This window comes from Budorcas taxicolor, chromosome 19, assembly GCF_023091745.1.
Source record: "Budorcas taxicolor isolate Tak-1 chromosome 19, Takin1.1, whole genome shotgun sequence".
NCBI lineage: Eukaryota > Metazoa > Chordata > Mammalia > Artiodactyla > Bovidae > Budorcas > Budorcas taxicolor.
The window spans coordinates 21447363-21473934 of record NC_068928.1 but is presented as its reverse complement, the minus strand read 5'-3'; the positions used below and the strand labels follow the sequence as shown (position 1 = coordinate 21473934).

The 26572-nt window shown below is 38.8% G+C and overlaps 1 protein-coding gene across 2 annotated transcripts in view; it reads right to left on the bottom strand.

Moving 5' to 3' along the window:
* Nucleotides 1-1466: 1466 nt before the first annotated feature.
* Nucleotides 1467-26572, bottom strand: part of CPD (carboxypeptidase D) — a 71973-nt gene continuing 46867 nt past the window's right edge. Inside the window, exons 9-22 of one of the 2 annotated variants that reach the window (XR_008201078.1) lie at nt 24103-24205; nt 23474-23616; nt 21201-21370; nt 20700-21023; nt 18292-18487; nt 15483-15618; nt 14416-14547; nt 11386-11481; nt 11215-11279; nt 9857-9988; nt 8277-8462; nt 6950-7049; nt 4522-5558; nt 1467-4407 (exon numbers count right to left, since the gene is read on the bottom strand). Coding sequence is in view for 1 of the 2 variants with exons in the window: in XM_052658923.1 (XP_052514883.1) it covers nt 5332-5558; nt 6950-7049; nt 8277-8462; nt 9857-9988; nt 11215-11279; nt 11386-11481; nt 14416-14547; nt 15483-15618; nt 18292-18487; nt 20700-21023; nt 21201-21370; nt 23474-23616; nt 24103-24205 (2010 nt within the window). In the remaining variant the exon portion in view is untranslated. Of the gene's footprint in view, nt 5559-6949; nt 7050-8276; nt 8463-9856; nt 9989-11214; nt 11280-11385; nt 11482-14415; nt 14548-15482; nt 15619-18291; nt 18488-20699; nt 21024-21200; nt 21371-23473; nt 23617-24102; nt 24206-26572 lie in introns of both variants that reach the window. The other variant, XM_052658923.1, reaches the window with a different exon arrangement.

Genomic DNA, 26572 nt, shown 5'->3' with positions numbered 1-26572 from the left:
CCTCAATATTTATGACATAAACCAAAAGGTTCTTGTTCTTTCTGAGAAAACTCCAAAAATTCAGGAAAATACTTCAAATATTTGGGGACAAAGACCATCATTACTGTTGATTTCTCACAGCAGTTAAGTAAAGCTGTTTTCACTGAGAAAGCATAAATATAATCTAATTTTACTTAAAACCAAATATGAAGCATGTGGCATAATTTAAAATTTCACTGCCATTCCCAGGTGGCGCTGTTGGTAAAGAGTCTGCCTGCCAATGCAGGAGACTTTAGAGATGCAGGATCAATCCCTGAGTCAAGAAAATCCTCTGGAGAAGGGCATGGCAACCCTAAGAATCCCATGGACAGAAGAGCCTGGTGGGCTACCCAGTCCAGAGAGTTGCAGAGTCAGACACGACTGAAGCGATTTAGCACAGCACAAGCCATGCTATATACAATTTATGGAAGCACATACTGAAAGTTTTTATTTTTAGTATTCATGTCTAGGGATTTCTTCTAAATTAAAAAGCCCACCTGTAAACCGATCTTTTGTTCATATAGGTGATTAAAATAACTTTCTTTCGAAGTGATCAGAAAAAAGCAAAGGATACTGGTTACCAAGGTCATTCCATTTCTGAGTCACATACAATGTTGGGCCCTTTGGTAGTGTCATTTTGCTTCATTCCCACTACAGTTCTATCAGGTATTATTCCTTAACCAGTAGAAAAACTGAGACTCAAGAGAATGTTAAGAAGCTTGTACAAAACAAAGTCGCAGGGGAAGCAAGTGGCAGAGCTCTGAAGTCCATGCTCAATGCTGTGCTGTACCGCTTCCATAGCAGACTTTCTTTTTAGAGGAACCAGTCACAACAGAAGTACGGCTTATTTCCACTTCTATTTCTCTGGCCTGGAGTATGAATTCCTGCAGAGCCCTTTTTTTTTTTTTTAATATAACTTTGTTTTCTTAATTCCTGTTATAGCAACATTATCAACAAATCATTGCTAAATAAAAAAGGGCTTTTAAGTTCATTACCACTGTGTCTAAAAGTGCCAGGACATATTACTCTAACTCTGCTTATTTATAAAAAGAACCAAATTTAGAACAAGCAAGCTTGAGATGGGTACATAAACCTTTCCATGGCCAGTTTTATTATGTTCATTGTGGAATGACTAGACTTACACATCAATCTAGCTGACCTGTGGCTATTATGTAATTATTCCAGAAACATAGTTTTATGTTAAGCCAATTCATGAAGACAGAAACACTCTGCAGCTAACAACCTGTATTCCTTGTCTGGTACTATTTTTCCCCTCAAATAGGTAGAAACACTAAATCCGTAACTTTTGAATTGAGACAATAACCTTTTCTGGTCTACTGCTTTTGAAAAAAGATTATGAGACAAAACACAAAGAAAGACAGACATCATAAAATAACCTTTATACAGGATTAGTAGATCTGTTTACATATAAAAAACAGAAAGGACCTCATTACAGTTAGATTTCACATAAATTACACAGATTGACTTTTTTAAACTACTATTCAGCTTCATTTAAAGTCCCTTTTAAAAATTTTGTTTTGAAGGCACAGTGCATGATAATAAACCAAAGACTGAAGCACTTGAGATGAAGGAGTCTTGGGCACCTCATGTAAATAGCTATAGATTGTTCTGGAGCTGGGGAATGTCACTCTGAAAAAGTGGAGAGGTGAAAAGTTGATTTTTAATCTGAGAGTAGAAAAATACCACTATGTCATACCTCCAGAAAATCTGCAGCATGGCCAGCAGAGAATGTAGCTTGTACACTCATGTTATGCCATTTATAAAAGCCAGAGTCATACACATTTATAGAATTTATATCCAACTGCCTCAAAATGGTAGCCTGTTTTCAAATTTCACAATAGATTCTGCCAAATCAAAATCAACTAGAATAATATTCCAAAAGTCAAGTGAAATATTCATGAATTATTGCTAAAAACAGGAGAATTGGGTATTGGGAAATATTTCTTCCTGAACTGGAAATCCAAGTTTATCTGACATTAATCAAGGGCTCTAATCGCACCCCCCCCAAATCTGCTTTAATTACAGCAAATCAGAAATCCAAATACTTATCAAAAATTTGCTAGCTAGAAAATCACTGAACATTGACCGTAGCGGAATTTTTGTAGTAACATTAAAGTTGCCACTGTTAAAAATGATTCTGCTCAAGAACCATAACGTAGGGCACTATGATGGCATTTGCAGCCAAGAAGCTTTTAATACAGCAAGGACAAAACCTGGCACAAGTGCATTTCTGACCACAGGAAAATAAAATGATTTACTGCTGAGAATAAATGGAAATAGAACAGGTCATGGTTATACTGAGTAACCTGGTGTTAGCTCAGAAACACAATAAGCGCAGTCATCAGCACTACCTTTTATTTATTTGCCAACTCATAGTTAGTTTTACGTGCAATACTCATTAATTCAGCAAACCTCATTCAGGTGAAAGTTACCAAAGGTTAACCAGTCAATCACACTGGGCCAAATACACATTCTGTTTCCTTTCTGGAGGATGACAAAGTCCCAAAGCACATTCCCTCCAAAGAGAATTGTAAGCATTCCTCAACTGGATGGGGACCCAACCACTACTCAAATGTTCAGCAAAATACATCAAAACCAAAGGGCCTTTCCTTCTGAAATTAACTTGAGTTCTTATTGAACTGTATAATCAGTACAAGTGCATTTACACAGGCAGACACTTTGAACATGACCTACTCAATCACTTTGCTTTTATTAAGGAGTTGCGAGGGAAGAAGGCTTACACACTGATCACCAGGACAAAAAATAAAAAAATGCTTGTGAGTAAAAAAAAGGCACAACTCAGGTTTTGGGCAAATTTCTTAATACTGTGATACTTACTTGCCTCCATGACTCCAGGGAAATGGAAAGTCTCTAGGAGAAATACTGAAGAAATGCATTCCCCATGCCGTATGGCTTCAATGCCTTAAGCAGTTAATGTGGTCTAATATTACATTAGATCCACAAAAAAAAGACCAAGCGGGGCAGAGAACACAGTCTTAGTAGTCATGATCCTGTACATTCATGTTAACAGGTAACACAGGCTGAGAAGGCCTTGTTTTCCAGAGCAATGCATCATTTAGAAATTCATCAGAGGTTCAAGATTTAGAGCAGAATTTGGCTTTCCTTTCAGGAAACATTATTAAAAGAACTATTTATATGTTCATCTCTAAAAATATTTTACACATGCTGCAAAGGCATGGACTCCAGTCACTGTGAGGTACAGTGAAAGATCTGTTTCATTCAAGAGAGAAATGAATTTAAAAGGCATCCTCTAGTGAAGACCAATGTTAATAAAGTTGAAGGGTGTCTCGTCAACTTTGTTTCACTTCTACCTGCCGTTGTCCCAAGTGGAGCCAGCCACTCTAGAGGCCCTTTGTGGGTTTTCTGACTTTGCACTCTTAAAAATAAAGCTGAAAAGAGCAATGCCATCACATCAGCCCCTTAAGGAAAATGTAAAGTATTATCAGAAGAAACTAAATCCTGTATATTTCATTAAGCTCCAGAACCTCATGACTTCTGTTCTGTGCATGTGGTGAACTGAGAGCAGGGTGGCAAGGGCTCAAAACTGAGAGTTGTGTTGATAACAGAGTTAATACCGGAAGGGCTTAACCCTGAACCACCCAAATTAGACTACAGATACTCAGTAATAAATGTCATGACCATTATTCCTGCTAAACCAGATCTCTCTGCATAAAGCTACTTTGGGTACATTTCTCAGGAAACTGGGTTGAATGACCTAGGTGAGTGGTGAACCACTCCATGTGAAAGCTTTGGGACGACTGATACATGAATGGATATAGAATTCAACTTGAAAAGGTGAGAGCAAGTTTTTTGATCCCCTGATTTAGTACAAGTTCAGCAGCAACTTGGCCGTTAAAACATTCCAAGGTATTAAAGCGTTAGATCATTGGTAAGACTCATACTCACAAAAAAGCATCATTTCCATTGAATAGCATAATATCACAGACACAGTAAAATGCAAATCTTTTAGGCATTTGCAGTAACTTCAGTGGCAATGAAGATGATACTTTCTCACTATGGTGTTTATGTTTGTTTGTTTTTTAATAGAGGGAGCCATATTTAAGTGCTTTCAACTGAACTTTCAACAAAATTGGTTGATCAAGAAGAGACTGCCAAATGAAACATTAGGACAAAGAACCAATCACTTGCAGAGGCCTTTATGAATAAGGCTGGCCAAGCTATTTCAGTAACAAGATGCTATGAGAGGGTGCCGGCCTGGGCTGCACATGAAGTGTAGATATTTTGTGTTCAAATGTAGGTTAAGAGTGTGCAAGGAGGTTTCTTCCATACTTCCAGGTATTTTCAGTAGAATTCAGATCTTGTCGATTGCCAGGTCATCTGAAAACCCTAAGTGTACAACATAGAAAAAAGGTTCGAATTTAGGAAGTATTAGAGAATTAGGCATTCCTAGAATAAACTAGTGCTTCACAGATAAAAGCAACAGCACCTGTGGGTTTTTACCTTGTTAAAAGATAGGCAACATGAGTTTTAGCTTTTGCTAGATCTCCTTCTTGGCTCTACTCAAGTGGACATTGAGATCTTCTTACAACAGAGTCAATGAGTTATCCCTTAAAATGGGGATGTTTAGAACTTTGCTAAACCTTAAAGAGAGGTAGAGAAATCCTCTGTGCTTAGAGCACAGCCCACCAGTTCTGATCTAGCCTTGGAACAGGTAGAAAGCCCAATACAGAAGCCCATTTATTCATTTCCTAATGCTCTACATAAGTTTCAAAATCAATTCAGCCTCCATTAAACCTGAATAATAAGAGAAACTCCAGCTATTCAATAACTAGAGAGAAGTACTCCTCAATAGGTTAAAAAAAAAAAGTGAGTTTTTAAAGCTTTATGTCAGATTCTGACTGCTGTCCCTGCCTTAATGTTTCTGGATTCTTTTGGCCATTTAAAATAAAGAGAAAAAGCTAAAGCCACTAGTAAACCACCTGATGTGCAAAAGACAATATCCACTAGTTGGCTTTGTGCAGTTGCAACATAAGCTCCAAACAGCTCATCTTAAATTATAAAAGAAAAACGAAGTGGCTGTCCCATCTCTGCTGCATAAATAGAAAGCAGATTTTTTTTTTAAGGTAAGAGTACTTTAAGGAGGGGAAGTTCAAAACTGCAGCCAAATTCACAGAGAATACAAATTTAGCAAGTTAACTTCCCAAAGCTCTTTGAAGAAACAAGACAGTCTCTCTCCTTGATGCAGTGTCTCCCAAAAAGAACTGTAACTTTGCTTGGTACTTATGCTGGGAGAGATGCAAGGCGTGTGTTTCAATGTTTGCTGGAATATAACGTTTCCTCCTCAGTGTCTGTTTCGTCCTGGAACTCATGGCTTAAGAGAGACTTCTTGGAGCCAGTTGACATCATGCGAATTTCATCTTCATATTCATCGTGATGCTGCCTGAGCCGATGAAAGCCATCCTTGTGTCTGTTAGACTTGATTGAGCAGATGCACCAGATAATGCAAGCTGTTAGGATCAATGCCGACATGGTGGCACCTGTCAAACAGAACCATCACGTGAGTGGAGCTCCAGCTGAAGGATGCAAATAAGCAGCTGCTTACAATGGCACTTTTTAGCATATTCCCTTCATTTATTTATTTCATGCACTTAAAAACAACCTTTTATTATTATAGAAGTAGTAACATGTATTATGCACAAAATTAGAAAACTATCAATAAGCAAAATACTAAAAACCCAAACCCCAAACTCTACTTCCTCACATTTCCATTATCCTGAGATCATTTTTAACAACCCTAGTGCATATTTTTTCTGGATTTTCCTTCATGCATGTGTATATGTGTACAAATATATTTTTTTCTTTTACCACAATGCAGACTATGGCTAATGCTGTGTAACTGGCTTTTTAAAATCAATCAATGACTTCTACTTTTCCTTTCTAGTAAATTTTCATCAGAATAAGAGTCTAAGGATGATAAAATACAACTAATAAAATCATAATAAAAATTAAGGGCACAGTAGCAAATAGGTGGCAGAGTCAGATTTAAACTGGATCCCAGCTTCTGTCTTTCTAAGCACTTTGTGATTCATGCTTTATCTGGTTCAAGTTAAGAACTAGTCTACTGTAAACACCACACAAAAGGCCCCATGATTTGCCCATGTTTCCAAAATATGACTCTCTCTCAACCAAGGATCTCTCCCCAACACACCCTATAATAAAACTTGGTTATTTTCTAACAGGTTCAAGCTCTCCTTAGAAATAAACCAAGGTTCTTTGTGTCCAAAGATACAATACAGCATAGTATTTATTGTTTTACCACATTTTTTCCTTCTTAAACTTTCAGTAATTCAAGCAACGGCACATTAATCCCGGAGGAAACAAATATTCCCTCCTTCCAGGATCATGGGAAAAACAGAACTAATATAAGTCAAAGTCCAAAGGACTTATGATCTTTGCAAGTCATTCATTCAACCAACAGTGAAGTGGCTCTTCCTTAAGACCCACTACATGCCACCCATGGTTCTAGGCACTGGGGAGGCAGATAAAAGCCCTTTCCTGTCAGAGCTCATGTTTTAGTGGGGGAGATCAAATACAGACAAATAAATGACTAAACATATAATGTAATGGCAGCTAGTGAGAAGTATTTTAACCCAAACATGTGAGGCAGAGACAGTGATAGGGGTATTATTTTAGCTAGGGTAATCAGGGAGGAAGCCCTCTCTGTGGAGATGACATTTGAGTATAGACCAGAAAATGGGGAAGGGACAAGCTGTGAGGACATATGGGAAAATATTCCAGGAAAGTATTCTAGGAAAACCATGTTTAGGTAGGAGACAGTAGAGGAGAAGGTTCAAATGACTGTGGAGCTGATCCACTCTCAACCTGAAATGTCAGGATGAGTTTTTAACTTCGACTACTGAAAATTTACCTGATACAGTTACCACAAGCTCCCTTGGCAAACCAAAGATCCGGTTATCTGTGTCAAAGACTATTACCACAGAACTTGCAGCATCATGGCGCACAAAGACCTAGGAAGATAAAGTGCAAGAGTGAGGAAAAAGTTTCAGTTCAGTTGCTCAGTCGTGTCCGACTCTTTGCGACCCCATGAATTGCAGCACGTCAGGCCTCCCTGTCCATCACCATCTCCCGGAGTTCACTCAGACTCACATCCATCGAGTCCGTGATGCCATCCAGCCAACTCATCCTCTGTCATCCCCTTCTCCTCCTGCCCCCAATCCCTCCCAGCATCAGAGTTTTTTCCAGTGAGTCAGCTCTTCGCATGAGGTGGCCAAAGTACTGGAGTTTCAGCTTTAGCATCACTCCTTCCAAAGAAATCCCAGGGTTGATCTCCTTCAGAATGGACTGGTTGGATCTCCTTCCAGTCCAAGGAACTCTCAATAGTCTTCTCCAATACCACAGTTCAAAAGCATCAATTCTTCGGTGCTCAGCCTTCCTCACAGTCCAACTCTCACATCCATACATGACCACAGGAAAAACCATAGCCTTGACTAGACGGACCTTAGTCGGCAAAGTAATATCTCTGCTTTTGAATATGCTATCTAGGTTGGTCATAACTTTTCTTCCAAGGAGCAAGTGTCTTTTAATTTCATGGCTGCAGTCACTATCTGCAGTGATTACTTATGGTATATTATATCCACTCTATGTTCCTAGGGCCTTTACAGCAAACCAAGGAGATGGTTGGTTGTCATCTAAAGTATACAAAATGCTACAAAAATTTCCTTTTGTTGCTAAAGGATAGAAAGATAACTATCATAATCAGGAGATGGTCCCTTTTTCTTTGTTGCCTATCAGCTTCGTAACAAGAGTTTAATGTTAAACAGAAGTTTAATCCCTGGTAGCTCAGCTGGTAAAGAATCTGCCTGCAATGCAGAAGACCCCGGTTCGACTTCTGGGTCAGAAAGATCCCCTGGAGAAGGGACAGGCTACCCATTCCAGTATTCTTAGGCTTCCCTGGTGGCTCAGCCAGTAAAGAATCTGCCTGCAGTGTGGGAGACCTGGGTTTGATCCCTGGGTTGGGAAGGTCCCCTGAAGAAGGAAATGGCAACCCACTTCAGTATTTTTGCCTGGAGAACTCCATGGACAGAGGAGCCTGGTGGGCTATAGTCCACAGGGTCGCAAAGACTTGGACACGACTAGGCAATTAACATACATATCTAACATATATATATTCCTGTTTCTAGGAGTATTATGAATAACAAGAATTTACGTTATACCACTCAAGTTGAGTTTCTTACCTGTGAATGTTGTTGCTGATAGCCATCAGCGATGGCATTGATGTTATGGACACCTGGGGCTAACAGTACATGGAAATAACCTCCATCTTTTGTGTGTACCTTTATTCCTTCATTGAGCACAATGACTGCTTTAGAGATTGGCTTTCCAGTCTTATCTTTAACAAATCCATGAACTCCCTTATGAACCTGAAAAAAAAATGTTTAAAATATAAATTTGTGTTTTTGATAAATGGAAATATTGCCTGCCATATCAGCAAACAAAGAATGTCACAGTCATCAGCGATTGTAGCCACAGCAGATGGTGAGCTGGTAAGCCCTGAGGGAACTTAGGAAGCAGAAGAATACTTGCCTTCTAGCAGCCATCAGACTGCAGCCACTCCTCATGGTGAGCCCTGAGAAAATTCCGAATGTGAAAACACAGTGTACTGGCCCCAAGCAGCTGAGGTGCATATCAAAGGAATGATCTCAGTGGGCTCACTCTCTTGCATCTTCCCATGTATAGAAAATGGCTAACTTCCTTAACTTGAGATATCTGGTTTTCTTTAATTAACAACAATCTTCTGATGTTAAGACTACCTGCCCTTTGTTGCAAAAGTTCTGTATATCCTGGCTGCTCCCCAACTTCCTTGGAGCAGTTCTTTCAGGGTTACTGAAGATGCTGCCTCCTGGGCTTTAAGTCCTAAAAGCTCTCACCGAAAAAAACATAACTTGCAACTTTTAGGCTGTGAATAATTTTTTAGTCGACATTTTCACGATGCCAGATATCTGAGGGGCGATAGCTTGAGACACGACATAAACCCCCCCAAAAAATCCTCCAGAAGGCTGGCTTGTTCCTCCCTCCCCACTGACTCTGACCTTGTTGGCTACTCATTCACTGCTGCAGAGGCACAGAGATGGAAATAAGTGAAAAGGGGACTCTGATATAGTCAAGCCTAAAATGTTAGAACCCAAATCTCCTATGCCTTGAATGCTTTACTTCCCACCTCAGGAGTCACACTGTGTGATAGTCCAATGGAAGAACCTGCGGCACCTCACAGGGTTAAATTACCTCATCATACAGCAGATATGTGAACTCATGGCACCTATTTAGGCAATATAAAAGGAATAAAACTCTCCTTTCTACGTCATTTAAAATAAATAATATTGAGGCTTCCCTGGTGGCTCAGTGGTAAAGAATCCACCGGTCAGTGTCAGAGACATGGGTTTGAGCCCTGATCTGGGAAGATCCCACATGCTGCACAGCAACTATGCCCCCATGCCACAGCTACTGAGAGCCTGTGCTCTAGAGCCTGGGAGCCGCAGCTCCTGAGCCCACATGCCCTGGAGCCCTGCTCCACAGCAGGAGAAGCCCCCGCAGAGAGAAGCCCGAGCGCTGCAGTGAAAAGGAGTCCCCTGCCCCGGCTAGAGAAAAGCCAGCACGTCAACGAAGACCCAGCACGGCCAGAAATAAATAAATAAAAATAAACAAAATTATTAAAAAATAATAACAGAAATTTTGCTAAGAGATGAAGAAAATGTTTTGATAAAAGTTTCCATTGAACATACTCCTGGCAGTTTGCTTCTAAAAGAGGATTACTCACCTCCACCAACATGCTGAGCAGAGATTTCTTATTTTCTGCCCACAACGAAGGGAGTTGTGCTGCACTAGGAAAGTAGCAGCAACTTGTATACACTGTGATCTCCGGACAGTGGCCGTAGGTGACACTATAATCCTGGAATATAAAATTCACAAAGAAATGTAGGAAGATGAGTAAGCACAAGGAAGAATGGGGCTTTGTAATGCTCAAATGGGATGAATGGAATAAAAAGACAACTTGGCTGATGTAAACAAAGAATCTGTAAAGCATTTCACAGCAAATATAAATAAACCCCTTGGTGTTATAATCAGTCACAAACACGTCTACTCCTAAGAGGATTCTTAAGACCAGGGTTATGTCTAATTCATTTCTACATCTCCAGTGCTTCCTACAGTGCCTGGTTGGTAGAGGGGTTGTTTTTATGGTTTGTTGAATAAATGAAAAGTACATGCAGAGTGTCAGCTTCCCTTTAAATCCTGGAACTTCATTGCTGTTACTGCTGTTTTCGAAGTTCTTAGAGGCAGGAGCACAAGTACTTACTCTCTGATACCTGCAACCTGGAGGCTCAAGCCTACCATACCGCAATATAGCAAATATTTAGGGAGGAACTACTTGTGTGGACAAGTTCCAAAACCTAACTTCCCACCTCCCCCCGACTACCAAAATTCTTCTTCCTGATTCAGTTCAGTTAATAACTCATTTTATCACACGGCTATGGAATCTTTTGTCTTTGATTTCTTGCTATCACCTAGAATTTGCCAACTCTGGTGAACTCCACCTCTACAGTAGCTCTGAAACGTCATCCCTTGACCCCACCCCCATTGCCACTTTTCTAATCTCGGCCTTCATTGTTCTTGTCTAGGCTATTCTAAACCAGTCTCCCTGCACCACAGTCTCTCCTTCCTCCAGACCATCTTAACCCACTGTTAAGAGATTGATTTTTCCATAGCACAGCTCAGATCACGTCACCATATCCCTGTTTGAAAGCTCAATGGCTTCCCATTCCTTACTAAAACAAAGCATTCAAAGCCTCAAACTCTCTTTCCATTTTTATCCTCTGTTGCTCTCCATTACGCCTCATATTCTAACTAACTTAGGCTGCTTCTCTTTAAAAAAATCTTTATTTTATATTGGAGTATAGCTGATTAACAATGTTGTGTTAGTTTCATGTATACAGCAGAGTGATTCAGTTCTACATATACATGTATCTTTTCTTTTACAAATTCTTCTCCCATTTAGATTATTAGAGAGTATTGAGCAGAGTTCATTCACTTCACTGTATCAGAAAAGCCACCTATTCTTTCATTCCATGTCTGGTGCGTATTTACAATCCCATTCTCGCTGTATTCTATAAAACATACCTTCATGCTGCCCAGGTGACTGTGCCATTCTGCTCCACGCATTACTCCTCCTGGAATATTCTCATCTATAAAAGCATTGAGAAATGTAGTGTCAATAAGATCAGATAAGGCAAGTCCTCGTCCTCTCCCCAAACAGCAACAACAATAACAAAGGGTAGGGTAAATAACTACCTGATTTATTGGGGCAACTGGGCTGGCCCATATGCATCGATGGATGGTTATTTGCATAAAGAGATGCCAGATGCTTTAGGGTCTCTTTGTTTTCCACTGCAAAAAGAAAAATTCAGAAGTTAGCAGAGAAATCGAAAGGACTTTTCTCCCAGTTCAACTTTATGGACACAGAAATCACATTCCTTTCCTTTGAGTAAATCTTGTGCCTTGAGGAAGTTGATTAAGGAGTCATTATAATTAAGTACATGGTTCTGTCCACCCCAAATAGGGAAAGGAGTACATCAAGGCTATATATGGTCACCTTGCTTATTTAACTTATATGCAGAGTACATCATGAGACATGCTGGGCTGGAGGAAGCACAAGCTGGAATCAAGATTGCTGGGAGAAATATTAATCACCTCAGATATGCAGATGACACCACCCTTATGGCAGAAAGTGAAGAGGAACTGAAGAGCTTCTTGATAAAAGTAAAAGAGGAGAGTGAAAAAGCTGGCCTAAAACTCAACATTCAGAAAGCTAAGATCATGTCATCTGGTCTCATCAGTTCATGGCAAATAGGTAGGGAAACAATGGAAACAGTGACAGGCTTTATTTTCTTGGGCTCCAAAATCACTGCAGATGGTGACTGCAGCCATGAAATTAAAAGGTGCTTGCTCCTTGGAAGAAAAGTTATGACCAACATAGATAGCATATTAAAAAGCAGAGACATTACTTTGCCAACAAAGGTACATCTAGTCAAAGATATGATTTTTCCAGTAGTCATATATGGATGTGAGAGTTGGACTATAAAGAAAGCTGAGCGCTGAAGAATTGATGCTTTTGCACTGTGGTGTTGAAGAAGACTCTTGAGAGTCCCTTGGACTGCAAGGAGATCAAACCAGTCAATCCTAAAGGAAATCAGTCCTGAATATTCATTGGAAGGACTGATATTGAAGATGAAACTCCAATTCTCTGGCCACCTGATGTGAAGAACTGACTCATTGGAAAAGACCCTGATTCTGGGAAAGATTGAAGGTGGGAGGAGAAGGGGATGACAGAGGATGAGATGGTTAGATAGCATCACTGACTCAATGGTCATGAGTGTGAGCAAAATCTGGGAGTTAGTGACGGATAGGGAAGCCTGGTGTGCTGCAGTCCATGGGGTTGCAAAAAGTTGGATACAATTGAGTGACTGAACTACTCTAGTCTGTTCACCCCAGGATAATCTGACCAAGAAGAGAAGCAACTTTCTTATATTAAAAGGCACTGTGAGTTTAACAAGTCACTGCAGAAAAATACAAACCTATTTTGGTAAGTTTTACTACATTTGGAGGCAACTGTGGCCTAATTACAATATTCCTTGTAAGCCTAAAAATGTACTGAAAACGACACAAATTATCTCCACATACAATGGCCTCAGGTAGATTCAACAGGCAACTGTTTAACTCCCCACAAGGCGCAATCAGTCAGGCACAGTTTAAAGCAGGAGAGGGGATTTCAGTACCATTGCTTCCCTGATAGCTCAGTTAATAAAGAATCCGCTTGCAATGCAGGAGGACCCTGGTTCAATTCCTGGGTCAGGAATATCCACCGAATAAGGGAAAGACTACCCACTCCAGTATTCATGGGTTTCCCTTGTGGCTCTGCTGGTAAAGAATCTGTGTTGCGGGACAACCATTCCAGTATTCTTGCCTGGAGAATTCCATGGACTATATATAGTCCATGGGCTTGCAAAGAGTCGGACACAACTGAGCAACTTTCACTTTCACTTTCCATGTTTGATTCAGTTCAGTCCAGTTCAGTCGCTCAGTCGTGTCCGACTCTTTGCGACCCAGTGAACTGCAGCACGCCAGGCCTCCCTGTCCATCACCAACTCCTGGAGTTCACTCAAACTCACGTCCATTGAGTCGGTGATGCCATCCAGCCATCTCATCCTCTGTCGTCCCCTTCTCCTCCTGCCCCCAATCCCCCCCAGCATCACAGTCTTTTCCAAAGAGTCAACTCTTCACATGAGGTGGCCAAAGTACTAGAGTTTCAGCTTCAGCATCAGTCCTTCCAAAGAACACCCAGGACTGATCTCCTTCAGAATGGACTGGCTGGATCTCCTTGCAGTCCAAGGAACTCTCAAGAGTCTTCTCCAACACCACAGTTCAAAAGCATCAATTCTTCGGCACTCAGCTTTCTTCACAGTCCAACTCTTACATCCATACATGACCACTGGAAAAACCAAAGCCTTGACTAGACAGACCCTTGTTGACAAAGTAATATCTCTGTTTTTGAATATGCTATATAGGTTGGTCATAACTTTCCTTCCAAGGAATAAGCATCTTTTAATTTCATGGCTGCAATCACCATCTGCAGTGATTTTGGAGCCCCCCAAAATAAAGTCTGACACTGTTTCCACTGTCTTCCCATACATTTCCCATGAAGTGGTGGGACCAGATGCCATGATCTTCGTTTTCTGAATGTTGAGCTTTAAGCCGACTTTTTCACTCTCCTCTTTCACTTTCATCAAGAGGCTTTTGAGTTCCTCTTCACTTTCTGCCATAAGGGTGGTGTCATCTGCATATCTGAGGTGATTGATATTTCTCCCGGCAATCTTGATTCCAGCTTGTGCTTCTTCCAGTCCAGTGTTTCTCATGATGTACTCTGCATATAAGTTAAATAAGCAGGGTGACAATATACAGCCTTGACGTACACCTTTTCCTATTTGGAACCAGTCACATGATATGAATTTCTTGGGGCGAGCACTGTGTGTTATTCACTTTTGTATTTCCAATATCTACAGATATAATAACTGTTCCATAAAAGATTATGGAGTGAACTGAACAGGTGTGACAAGATGGCTACACTAAATAAAGCTAGGCTCCCTCCCACAAGGAACTGTTTGAACTGTTGAGGGGTGTACAGTCTTCTTAGGCTGGTTATTCATGCAGTGTGCTCAAAGACTCACCATTTTAAAAAGTTTCAGAAGGGACATTACATAATTGAAATTTGAAATTTCCTATCTAAGCTCAAATGCTATATATGTAAAGTAACATTCTACATACCTGTTTGCACTGGCTTGTCATATGGGTATGTGACCAGCACGGAACCACCATCTAGAGCAACAGAAAGACTGAAGTCCTGTTTCTGAATCAAGTTTTCAATGATGGCTTTAGTCTCAGGTTGGGAGGCATTACCTAAAAAATAGAAAAGTCAAACATAAAATACCGAGTTTTAAAATTTTAGTATGAACAGCTAAGAAAATATTCCCTACTTGAACATAGTCAAAAGGTTAACTTACAAAATCTGTAAATACTTTATTACACCGTAAGCCACTATCTCAAGAAAGAAAGATATATCCTAGGAGGCAGGTTATTTTGAGTTTTACATATTTTAGATAATGTTGAAAGGTCAATGACTCTTAGCAAGTTTAATAAAATTCTTACTGGAAACAAAAAGAGATAGATATATCCTCTCTTAGAAAATAATAACCTGTTTTTGAAAGAAAATAAGATTTTCAGAAATTTTCTGCAGCATTGTTTGCAAGAACAAAAAATTAGAACGAAATTAAATGTCCATTAGCAGGGAAATTGTTGAATAAATTAGAGTACTACCATACATTAACAGCATACTAAAATGCCATTAATAAGAATGTTAGAGATTTGTAAGTATTAAAATAGACAGATATCAGTGATGTATCCAGTAGAAAAAGTTGCAGAATATCTATAGCTGATGATCCTTATATTTAAGTAAATAAGAAACAGGCCCCTTCAAATCAATATACACATACATCGCGCGTGCGCGCGCGCGTGTGTGTGTGTGTGTGTGTGTGTGTGTGTGTGTGTGTACACACATATATAAGTGAGTAGAGAGAGAGAATATCCATCTCTGTATGACTAGTGATGGAAACTTCTCCCCAATATTGGATTTCGAAGAAAAAACTTGAATTACCTTTGCAAATGAAAAACAAGGAAACCTGCAAAGTTTTCAAGATGTCTCTAATCATTTATACTGTACATCCTAGACAAAAAAGCACCCCTTACTCATTTAAATAACAGGATTAACCAATCTCCTAGCACAGAGAAATAAAATTATCTGCAAAGTACTTTAATGGCCTAAAAATAAGTCTTACTTGTGAAGTCTGTATCCAGGTCTTTGCCATGAGCGTTTGTCTGTCCTGTCTTGGAAGTACAGTCTTTCTCTTGTGCTTTCTCTCGCCCATCTGGATTTAGAGAAGGGACAATCACAATTCTAGTCCTGTCAACCAACTAAAACAGAAACAGAAATAAATGGGTATATTAGCTCTATGTGAAATCAAAAGATACCTTGCCATGCCTCAAACAGAAAGTCTTCATTATTTGTTTTAAACACAGATTTAAAAGGCAGAATTGAAAAATAAATAAAATTCTTTCTTGCTCCAAATAAATTTTAAAAAGAATCAAAAACTGTACAACTAATGTTCCTAGAGACCTCTCGATAACTTACATCAAGGGTTAAAAACCACTGTCTATACACTAAAATCCCCTGGAGGAGGAAATGGCAACCCACTCCAGTATTCTTGCCTGGAAAAATCCCATGGATAGAGAGGCCTGGCAGTCTACAGTCCATAAGGTTGCAAGAGAGTCAGACATGGCTGAGCACACACACACACAGGCTAAACTCAGCCTGATGCTTGTTATTGTAAATAAAGTTTTACTGGCACACAGTCTTGCCCATTCATATGACTGCTTTTGTTCTGCAGTGGCAGAGTTGAGCAGCTGCAACACAGAACATCTGACCCACAGAGCCCCAAGTGTATATTATATGACCCTTTATAGAAAAGGTTTGCTGACCACTGGCTGGCTTAGGTCAATAATAATGGCAATATGGTATTTCCAGATTAAAAACTAGAAGATATAATGTTCTAGTTGACAAATATCAATGTACATCTGGAAACAATGAGACAGAAGAGTCGAAATCAGCATATCAAGGAAATATGGGGTAGGATATTTGTCTTATCCAAATAATTTCTCCTTCAGATGATCCATATCCATAGGTGTTAATACCTATATTTATGGCATGAACTTCTCATTTAATTTATCCTAAATATTTCTAATAGTGAATCAGAATAAGTGATCCCTGGTTTATTTGTTCTGGTAAAACAGTCAATAGCTTGAAGTATATTTGCAATCCTTTAATTAATTTATTCTAGAATCTTTCCCCTGAGGGAGATTTTCTTCCTAAAGTATATATGTTTGGGCTTAACCACAGGTCTCTGGTTATGTATATGTTTCTTTGACGTCTCCAGACAATTCTGACACTTAGCTCAAAACAAATGGCAATCTAAAGCATTGTTGTTGTTTAGTTGCTTAGTTGTGTCTGACTCTTTTGCGATCTCATGGACTGTAGCCCACGAGTCTCCTCTGTCCGTGGGATTCTTCAGGCAAGAATACTGGAGTGGGTTGCCATTTCCTTCTCCAGGGGATCTCCCCACCTGAGATCAAACCTGTCTCTTGCATTGCAGGTGTATTATTTACCAATGAGCTACCTGGGAAACACAATCTAAAGCCTAATTAGACCAGTGAGGCAAAATCTTATAAACTAGGAGTTTTGAAATCCATGGTAGATATACCTTTTATAACCATAAGATCAGTAGGTAGCAATTGTGGCCAAATAATAGGCTCAGTCGTGTCTGACTCTCTGCGACCCCATGGACTGTAGCCTACCGGCTCCTCCGTCCATGGGATTTTCTGGGCAAAGGTACTGGAGTGGGTTGCCATTTCCTTCTCCAAACAGAATAATCTGAGGAGCTTTTAAAGGAATATTGATGCTTCTGGGGATGGAGCCCAGCCACTGAGATTTTTAAAAACTTCCCAGATTTTTCAATGTGTAGCCAGGGTTAAGAACCACTCTCCTAGGTAATCTCCTATTTTGAAACATCATCATCAACAAAATCTCTGAAAACAGGAAGAAGGCAATGGGATCTCCCTTTTTGAAAATCAAGCCTGATTTACGTTCACTTCACCTAATCCCACATCATGGGATCCTCATCGTGACATCAGTTCTTTCCAAATTTCTCTCAGTGGAGGCAGTAGAGTAAAACAGAATAGCATAGGCTTTACAGTGACACACACCTGGGCTTAAATCCCAGTTTTACCACTCAGCAGCTGTGTGACCTCCTGTAAGTTATCTAATATCTCTGCCTCGGTTTTCACATCTATTAAATGGAGATAACATAATTGCAGGGTTGAGGATTAAATTATGGTATATGTAAAGCATCTACAACATAGTAGGTATTAAACAAATACCACTTCCTTTTCCCTTTCCTAAGTTCTATACAGACAGTGCCAATTTGTGAATGTTCTAAACAGAGGCGTACTCCTTCCTTGCCTTCTCTAACACAACACAGAAACTAGGCTGTCTAACCACATATAAGCAGCCCAGCGTATATAAGCAGCTTCCGGAGCGGCAGTATAGTCTCTAGTCATGGATGACTGAAGTTGGCATGGCTGTGCCACTTTTTCTAAACTCTCTTCGCATCCAATATTTTATCTTCATTGCATGAAAAGAAAAACTATTTCTCTTCCACCTCATTTTTCACTATAGTACCCTAACCGTAAATAACTGGCAATGGAAGTCCCTCAAATTGGAATGTATATCACTGTGAGTAAAGAATGGAAGGGTAACATAAAGGAACAGAGGACTGAATGCAAACCTTTATTATTTCTTTTCCTCTATGGCTCTTAATATAGACAAAGAAATATAATAGACACTATTAACAACTATATACCAAGGTCCATTTTTAAAGAGTAAAGTTTATAATGATATTAGAAGTACCACTGTATAGAAATCTAACAGGAAATTAAATTTTTAAAAAACGGATGCCTTTGATATCAGTATACAATCAGTAAGTCACTGAGCTTTATCCTTTTAAAGCATGTCAAAACAGGTTATTCTCTTACTTGTGTAACAGCTGGGTTCTTTTTGTAGTTTAGACAGAGAAATTCTGCCAGAGCTAAAAGAAGTTCAGTTCCAACTGGAGCATTGCCATGGATACCAGCAACAAAACGAATCTTTGGTTCTTCAGGCTCAGATACATTGGGCTTATTGGAGATTTCAAGGGACCAAATGTGACGGTATTCAGCACTCTGTCCCAGACTGTCGAAAACCAGAATCAAAAAGTCAGTGAATAATCAAGTTACTTACCTGATTGCTGCCTTACTTGATTACTGTTAATGCTGCCTTACAGATTTTAAAAACAGAAATGAGAACAAAATTCAAAAAGTCCTAAAAAATCTTTGAAGAATAAATCTCTGTGTCAGAATACTTTAAGAAAATTAGGTTCCCTTGATCAAAGAAAGTCAAACAGATGTGAGATACTATCAGATTCAGGAATGACTATGATTGAGAACTGCATTCCTTCAAGTCCAGTCATTCCTTGATCATCTTCGTGATGTTTACCCAATCTTCTATAATCTATATTATTTCTTTAGTTAGCATATGTCTCTTAAGTTAACTCACTTAAATTTTTATTACTGAAATCTCTAAATATACACAAATGCATGAAATCTTACTTTTAAGATCTAAATGAATTTATGTGAATAAGACATTTTACATTTTAAATGCAGTACCAGAATCACAGCAAAACTAATTTTATAGGCCTGCTTTCTCTAATAAAAAGAAAGACTTATTAAGAGTTAGATAGAAAAAAAAAATTGGCACTAAACTGAGGATTAATAGAATAGACAGAGCACTGCTTTCGCACAAAGGTATTTAATGACACTTAGTAACCGCTGGAGGGCCACCTAAAACTGTCTTGCATCCCACCATGGGCAGATGTTGTACATTAGGAGGGGACTATTTAACAAAAAATGCATGCTCAATTGCATTTAAAGGTTAAAAAACTTCACTAAGTAAACGGAAAGCAAAACAATGTCCAATTTTTTTAATTTTAAAATAAGAAAGTCTTAAACCTCTATATGGCACTAAGATGGACCATATTAAAACATGACCTGGGCACAAAAGTTCAAGAATCAGTTGAGGAAGAGAGGTAATTGGTATCTTCCAATGGAAGAGAGGTAATTTCAGTTCAGTTCAGTTCAGTCGCTCAGTCATGTCCGACTCTTTGTGACCCCATGAACTGCAGCACGCCAGGCCTCCCTGTCCATTACCAACTCCAGGAGTCCACCCAAACCCATGTCCATTGTGTCAGTGATGCCATCCAACCATCTTATCCTCTGTTGTCCCCTTCTCCTGCCCTCAATCTTTCCCAGCATCAGGGTCTTTTCTAGCCCTCTATAGGGCTAAGTCAGCTCTTCGCATCAGGTGGCCAAAGTATTGGAGCCTCAGCTTCAACATCAGTCCTTCCAATGAACACCCAGGACTGATCTCCTTTAGGATGGACTAATTGGATCTCCTTCTAGTCCAAGGGGCTCTCAAGAGTCTTCTCCAACACCACAGGTAATTGGTAATTGCCAAAGTAAATATGTGCAATTTATGTGCAAAAGTAAAATCCTTTGTAATCACAAACACTATAAACCAGAATTTGAGAAACTAAATTCACTGGTAAAATTAAAAGAAACAGTGAAGGAAAAAAAGTGAAAAGTAGATAATGTTCATTTGGTTTGGAGTAGAGACTTGTTACTCTCAGGGCAAAATGCAAAGGCAAGACCCTACAATAGGCAAACAATAGGGATCAACAGATCAAGGAAATAATTTTGAAACAGTGAAAGTGAAGCAGAGAAGCACAATGAAATGAAGGTAAAAGTTATCTCGGTCACCAGTTTCACATAAGCCAGTACTGCATGTTTTCTCAGAACCCTTAATCACATGAGCCCCTAAGGCTTCAGGGAACAGTAACTGTGAGCAGAGACTAAAGTAGAGAAAATGACAGCCAATCAAACTTCATTTTCTAATTTGAAGAAAAGGTTAAACATTATTCCTGACAAGTGAGCTCATAGTTCTAAACCTATCCCTTGCCCCTAGCAAAATAAAACTAAATAATATTTACTCAGAACATAAAATCTGCAGCTGAGAAGTGGAAAGGGTTTTGAAATCAAAGTAATCATTAGAAGGAGTGGTTTTACGTTTTCTGGAGGTACAGGCCACACATTACTGAACTAACCAGTAGCTCTGCTCCAGTGTTTCTTGTAAAAGTTTCCAAGATTCATTGCTAGAAAGATCTCCAAGCAAATATCTGTTTCAAAATAAGTTAACGCCAACTCTATACATTCAACCCAAATATTTCTAAATGAATTACAAGAACCATTTAATGTGGTTTATGCTGAATGTAACCTCTGTAAAAAGAATAAAGTAAGGAAGGAAGGAGAAAGAAAGGGGAAAAAAAAGTCAGTAAGAAGGTGATACTTACTTGGTAAGATTTGTAATAAGTGGATAGTTCATCACAAGCCCTCTCAGAAACTCTGACAAGTCCTTGTATGAATGGTAACGATAAAGAGCCAGATTTGAGGAGGAGCGTAACATGAGGCGTTCTAAACCATTCTCAGCTGAAAGGTCTTTAATTAAAGCTTCGAACTCTTTCGTGGTCGGATCACTGACATCATCAGTATTGGTACTGTCCCCCTTGCCTTTCTTTGATTCATTGTTTGAATCTGTTGAAGATCGGACAAGTGTGAAGTTGACCTGAACAGCACCTTCACTTTTTACAGTCACATTCTTGGTGACCGGGTTATACCTGCAATAAAGTAGACAGATCAGGGTCACACATTTGCAGCTGGAGTACCCAAGCCCTGGCAAGACAGGGCAACTCAAGGTTGCTTAGCCTCTATAGGGCTTTACGGCGATAATCTTCCAGAATAGAGCGGTTTCTTTCATCCTCAAGTACTCAATTTCAGAGCATTCAGTAACTCACCCTCGAGCAGATGCGGTGATTTTATAAGTTCCTGGAACCAAGAGACGCCAGTAATCTCCATTTTTGTAAGTAGTTACTGGGTGATTAATTTCAGCAACACTAATGGTGGCATTTAATATACCTCTGCCATCTGTGGCATCTAGGACGAATCCTTTGACACCCTGATGGACCTGAATAAAGCACAAGGATATCCAGATTTTACTGATAAAGATTATCATCTAGATATTTTGGGAGTTCACATCCAACATAACAGATTCTTGAATAATGCAAACGTGTGGAACAAACAGGAATTCAGGACTTCACAGTAAAGCTAAATGTAACCATCCATTAAAGAAAACATTTTATTTTCTGAAAGGCTAATTTTTCATAACCTTTATTTGTCTTTACCATGAGGAATATAAACAACTGTTTAAACTCCAGCACCAATTTCAGAATATAGGACATTCAATAAGAAAACTGACCTGACTGCTTTAAAAAGGAAATGTCATTTAAAAAAATGATCTAGAGGACTACTCTAGATCAAAGAGACTAAAGAGATATAATAATCAAACCAAATGCAATGTATGAATCTTGACAAGATTGTGGTTCTAACATACAGCTACAGAAAGACATTTTGAGGACAATAAGGAGGAAATTTGAATGTGGACCAAGTATCAGGCAGTACAGGGAGTTAGTGTTAATTTCCTCAGGTGCTCGCTCTCTGCTCTGCTCAGTCATTTCAGTCGGGTCTGACTCTCTGAGACCCTATGGAGTGTAACCCACCAGGCTCCTCTGTCCACGGGATTTTCCTGGCAAGAATACTAGAGTGGGTAGCTGTGCTCTCTCCTCCAGGGGATCTTCCCAAACCCAGGGATCGAACCTGTATCTCTTGCATCTCCTGCACTGGAGTTGGATTCTTTACCATTAGTGCCACCTGGAAAGCCCTTTTCTTAGGTGAGATAATAGCAATTGGAGATGTCAGGTAGGAGAATTAACTCTATTTTTAGACTACTTTTAAATATTCTGAAATACTTAGGGATAAATATCATAACACCTGCAATTTATACTGAAATAGTTCAGCAAAAGTATGTGTATGTGTATATACATGTGTGTGTGTGTATATAAACAATACAAATGTAGCAAATGGAAAAACTGTTAAACCTAGGTAAAAGAAGAGTAGTATTTGTTGTGTTAGTCTTACACTTTTTCCTAATGTTTAAAAAATTTCAGAATAAAGCGTTCTAAGATATTAGTATGTAAAGTGAAAGTCACTCAGTCGTGTCCGACTCTTTGGGATCCTCCAGGCCAGAATACTGGAGTGGGTAGACTTTCCCTTCTCCAGGGGATTCTTCCAAACCCAGGGATTGAACCCAGGTCTCCCACATTGCAGGCAGATTCTTTACCAGCTGAGCCACAGGGAAGCCCAAGAATACTGGCATGGGAAGCCTATCCGTTCTCCAGTGGATCCTCCTGATCCAGGAATCGAAGCGGGGTCTCCTGCATTGCAGGCAGATTCTTTACCAACTGAGCTATCGGAGAAGCCCATCAGTATATAAACTCACACCCTTTATACCACTTTACTCAGAAAAGTACTGGCACAAAGGAGTACTCAGATTATCCTAATAATTTTCATCATTATTAGCATATTTTTACAGTCTTTACCTATTGACTACCGTGCACATCCAAACAAAAGAAAACTAATCATTTCACAGTAAATCTATGGCAAAAGGAAAAAAACAACAACACACATTTACCCCATAGCCCATCTTTTGCTTCCTTAGTCACTCAGCTGAAGTGAGCCCATGGACTGTAGCCCACCAGGATCCTCTGTTCACAGGATTTTCCAGGCAAGAATACTGGAGTGGGTTCCATTTCCTTCTCCAGGGGATCTTCCCCACCCAGGGATCAAACCTGGGTCTCCTGCATTGCAGGCAGATTCTTTACCAACTAAGCCACCAGGGAAGCCTAAAATGCTGAGCTTGCTTATCACTTGACAAATTTTTAGGTGTGTATCCAATTTATATTAGCCTTTTATAAGGACAGGGTAAAAAGCGACACTATCCATTAAGTGTAAAACATCATCACTACATCATTTAATCATTTCAAACTTTTCTCCACACATAAAAATAAACTTATTTACATCCATTAATCTCCTAAATAAATTTACTAAAACCTGAATAGGTCAAACTGGAATTCCAATGAGGTGTATTCCAAAATCAATGCATGAAAACCACATGTACACACAAAAATCTTGCTCTTGGGAGAAATTTCCGATGTTACTCCTGAATAGTCACCTGTTTCATAAACTGGATTAGGGATCTTCGATTCTGTGCCCAAAATTTTGGCAGGTCTTTCTCAAATGGGTATTTCACACAACCTAGTTCAATAGTCACTTCAAAGCAATTTGTTTGCAAATAGTTCCAGTCCTGCATACCACCTGAAGGATAAAAACTTTAAATTAGTTACTCTGAAGAAGTTCTAACTAGCCCAGATCCCAAATGGTAAGCAACATTCCTAGTAAAAAGTCAAATTCGTTCTTTTATCAGCGTAGTTGAACACCAATAATGTGTTCATGTAAGAGCGCTTCTATGCCTGTGGTACAGGTAAAAAACATCTGTACTTTCATGTTCAGAAAGAATTCAAGTGTAGCTCACACTCTTCTAATTAGCACATCTAAATGTTCTTTATAATAGCCAGAGGGAAAATATAACATTTTCATCAAGTACGATAATTTTACTCAAAATTCAAAGTGCACCAAATATAAAAAATTGTTGAAAAACTAATTTGAATGTTTTAAACTAATTATAAAATATTTTTAAAAGAATGATTAGTTCTCAAAACTAAAAACTCAGTAACAAGTAGTACCATTGGGAGGACAGAAAAGCCATCAAGTCGCATGGCCTTGATATAAAGAATGTTTTACCTGGGACATTGTACCAGCTGGCTCCATTTGTTATTCCATGAGGAAAATACTCATTAGGGTACATATTCTTACAAGGTCTACCTTGAAACATCTGCGAGTTTTCCTTAAAAAAAAAAACAAAAAACTTTACTTGTATTTGTTTGTATCTGCATCAAAAAAACATGAGGGGGATAAGGAAAGATAATAAGAGTGGTTACTAATAAGGTATGTGCTGGGGTGGATGGAGTCATGGAAGCAGAGACTTCAATGTTTAGCTTTCTGTGCCACTTTGATTTTTTACTATATGGATTTAATACCTACTTTTCAAAACCAAAATTAAACAGTTTATGCTCTGTTAAAAAAAAAACTTAAGACTTCATTTATTACTTGTAGTTACAAGTAATATAAAAATCCAACACAATCCCTCTCACAAGCAAAACCAAACTGCTCATATTCATACTTTCATTTCATGATCTCAAGAGGCTTTAAGTCCCTAAAAGGTAGTTCACAAATGAGGACAGGTAAGCATCTTTCTCTGACTTGTTAGGGGCCGAGGCAGCCCTTCTGTTCTTTGGAGTTATTTTATTCTGCTACAACTGGTTGCACCTTTTTCTTCCCTAAAGACAATACCCTGCTCCTTGAAACAGTTTGTGTCTGTGTGTTCTCAGTCTCCAGCAGTGTCTGGCACAGCATGTGTGCAATTGTTTGCTCAATACAGAGTAAAAAAAAAAAAATTCTATAGAGGCACAAATAAACACTATTGAAAGCTAGAGGAGAGAAAGATTATTTCTGACTAGAGTTACAGGGGAATTTTCCTGAAGAAATTAAGCTCTGGAAGATGGTCAAAACTTCACCTCTCTCTTTTGTAAATAGAAAATAAAAAGTACAGAAAAGTATAAAGAGAGAAATAATTTTTTATTTTCCCACCGCTGAGAATTAACCATTTAACTTTAAAATATACAAAATAATCCCCTTTCATAAACTTAACATACCATTTACAGGCTTACCATTTATACCACTCTACTATCAAATGAAAGCTATTACTTTAGATTACTGGAATATTTATGTACATGTTGTATATGTGTTCAAAGGGAGAAGACAAGAGAGTTAAAGTTTAAAATAGGCTTCTTTGAGGTGGCACTTGCAGGTGAAACAGTGTAGGTGGAAGATGGATGACAAGAAACTGAGGCATGAGAGAACAATAAGGAAGTGGAGAGAAGTGGAAACTATTCAGGTTTCTTATTCTTCTTTTGAACTAATCTTAGACTTGTGAAATGTTGCAAAAATAGTACTGAGTTTTATACATCTTTGATCAAGTATTTCCTATGTTAGCATTTTATATAATCATAGCACATTGATCAAAACAAAAAAAACTAATTCAGTTGTGTCCGACTCTTTGCAACCCCATGGACTGTAGCCCATCAGGCTCCTCTGTCCTTGGGGATTCTCCAGGCAAGAATACTGGAGTGAGTTGCCATGCCCTCCTCCAGGGAATCTTCCCAACCCAGGGATTGAACCTAGGTCTCCCACATTATATGCAGATTCTTTACTGTCTGAGCTACCAGGGAAGCCCTAATATTGGCATGATACTGTTAACTAAAATAACCTACATTTTATTCAAATACCACTAGTGTTCCACTAATGCCTGCCTGAAATTTTCTCTTCCCTTGATATCTGTCACATTGTATAGCTGTTTTTTTCACTTTCACTTAATTGAATTAAAATTAAATTTCATTATACTCAAAATATAATAAAAGTTATTGTAGAAAATTAGAAAATTGAGGCAAGCAAAAAATATAAAGCCAGAAATCACCAGTCATTTCCTATTTTGACATATAACACTTGACCATTTTTTGACCCTTTTCTCTTTTCTCTTCACTAATTGTCAAAGGGCAGGCACTTCTTCATTTCTTTTTGCTTTTCTTCTCTCCCAGAAGCTATGTGTTTGGAAGATTTTCCTTTAAATCCACCTGCCCTTTTAAATTGTGATTATCCCTTTAAATGTACCAGATCCTTTAATTTGTATGTACTTTGAAACCTCCTCCATGTATTCCACTGCTTTCACCTGCCCAGTTATTATGTTAGTATTTTCAGAGTTAGGTTTCAGATTAAGGGCACATTCACTGCTTGGTGGTCGTTCTGAATCATCTTAATGCCTGCCTTTCCTTAAACTTCCCTCTTTTGTCTTTATTGATTTTTGGAAGGCTTTACGCTAATTTGAAATAAATCATACAAAGAAAGACAAATACTGTATGATGTCACTTAAATGTGGAATTTTTAAAAATACAACAAATTAGTGAACATAACAAAACAGACTTAGAGATACAGAGAACAAACCAGTGATTATCAGTGGGGAGAGGAAAAGGGAGGGGCAATACAGGAGTAGGGGATTAAGAGGTACAAACTACCATATATAAAGTAAGCTACAAGGATATACTGAATAACACAGGGAAATAGCTGATATTTTATAATGACTATAAATGGAGTACAA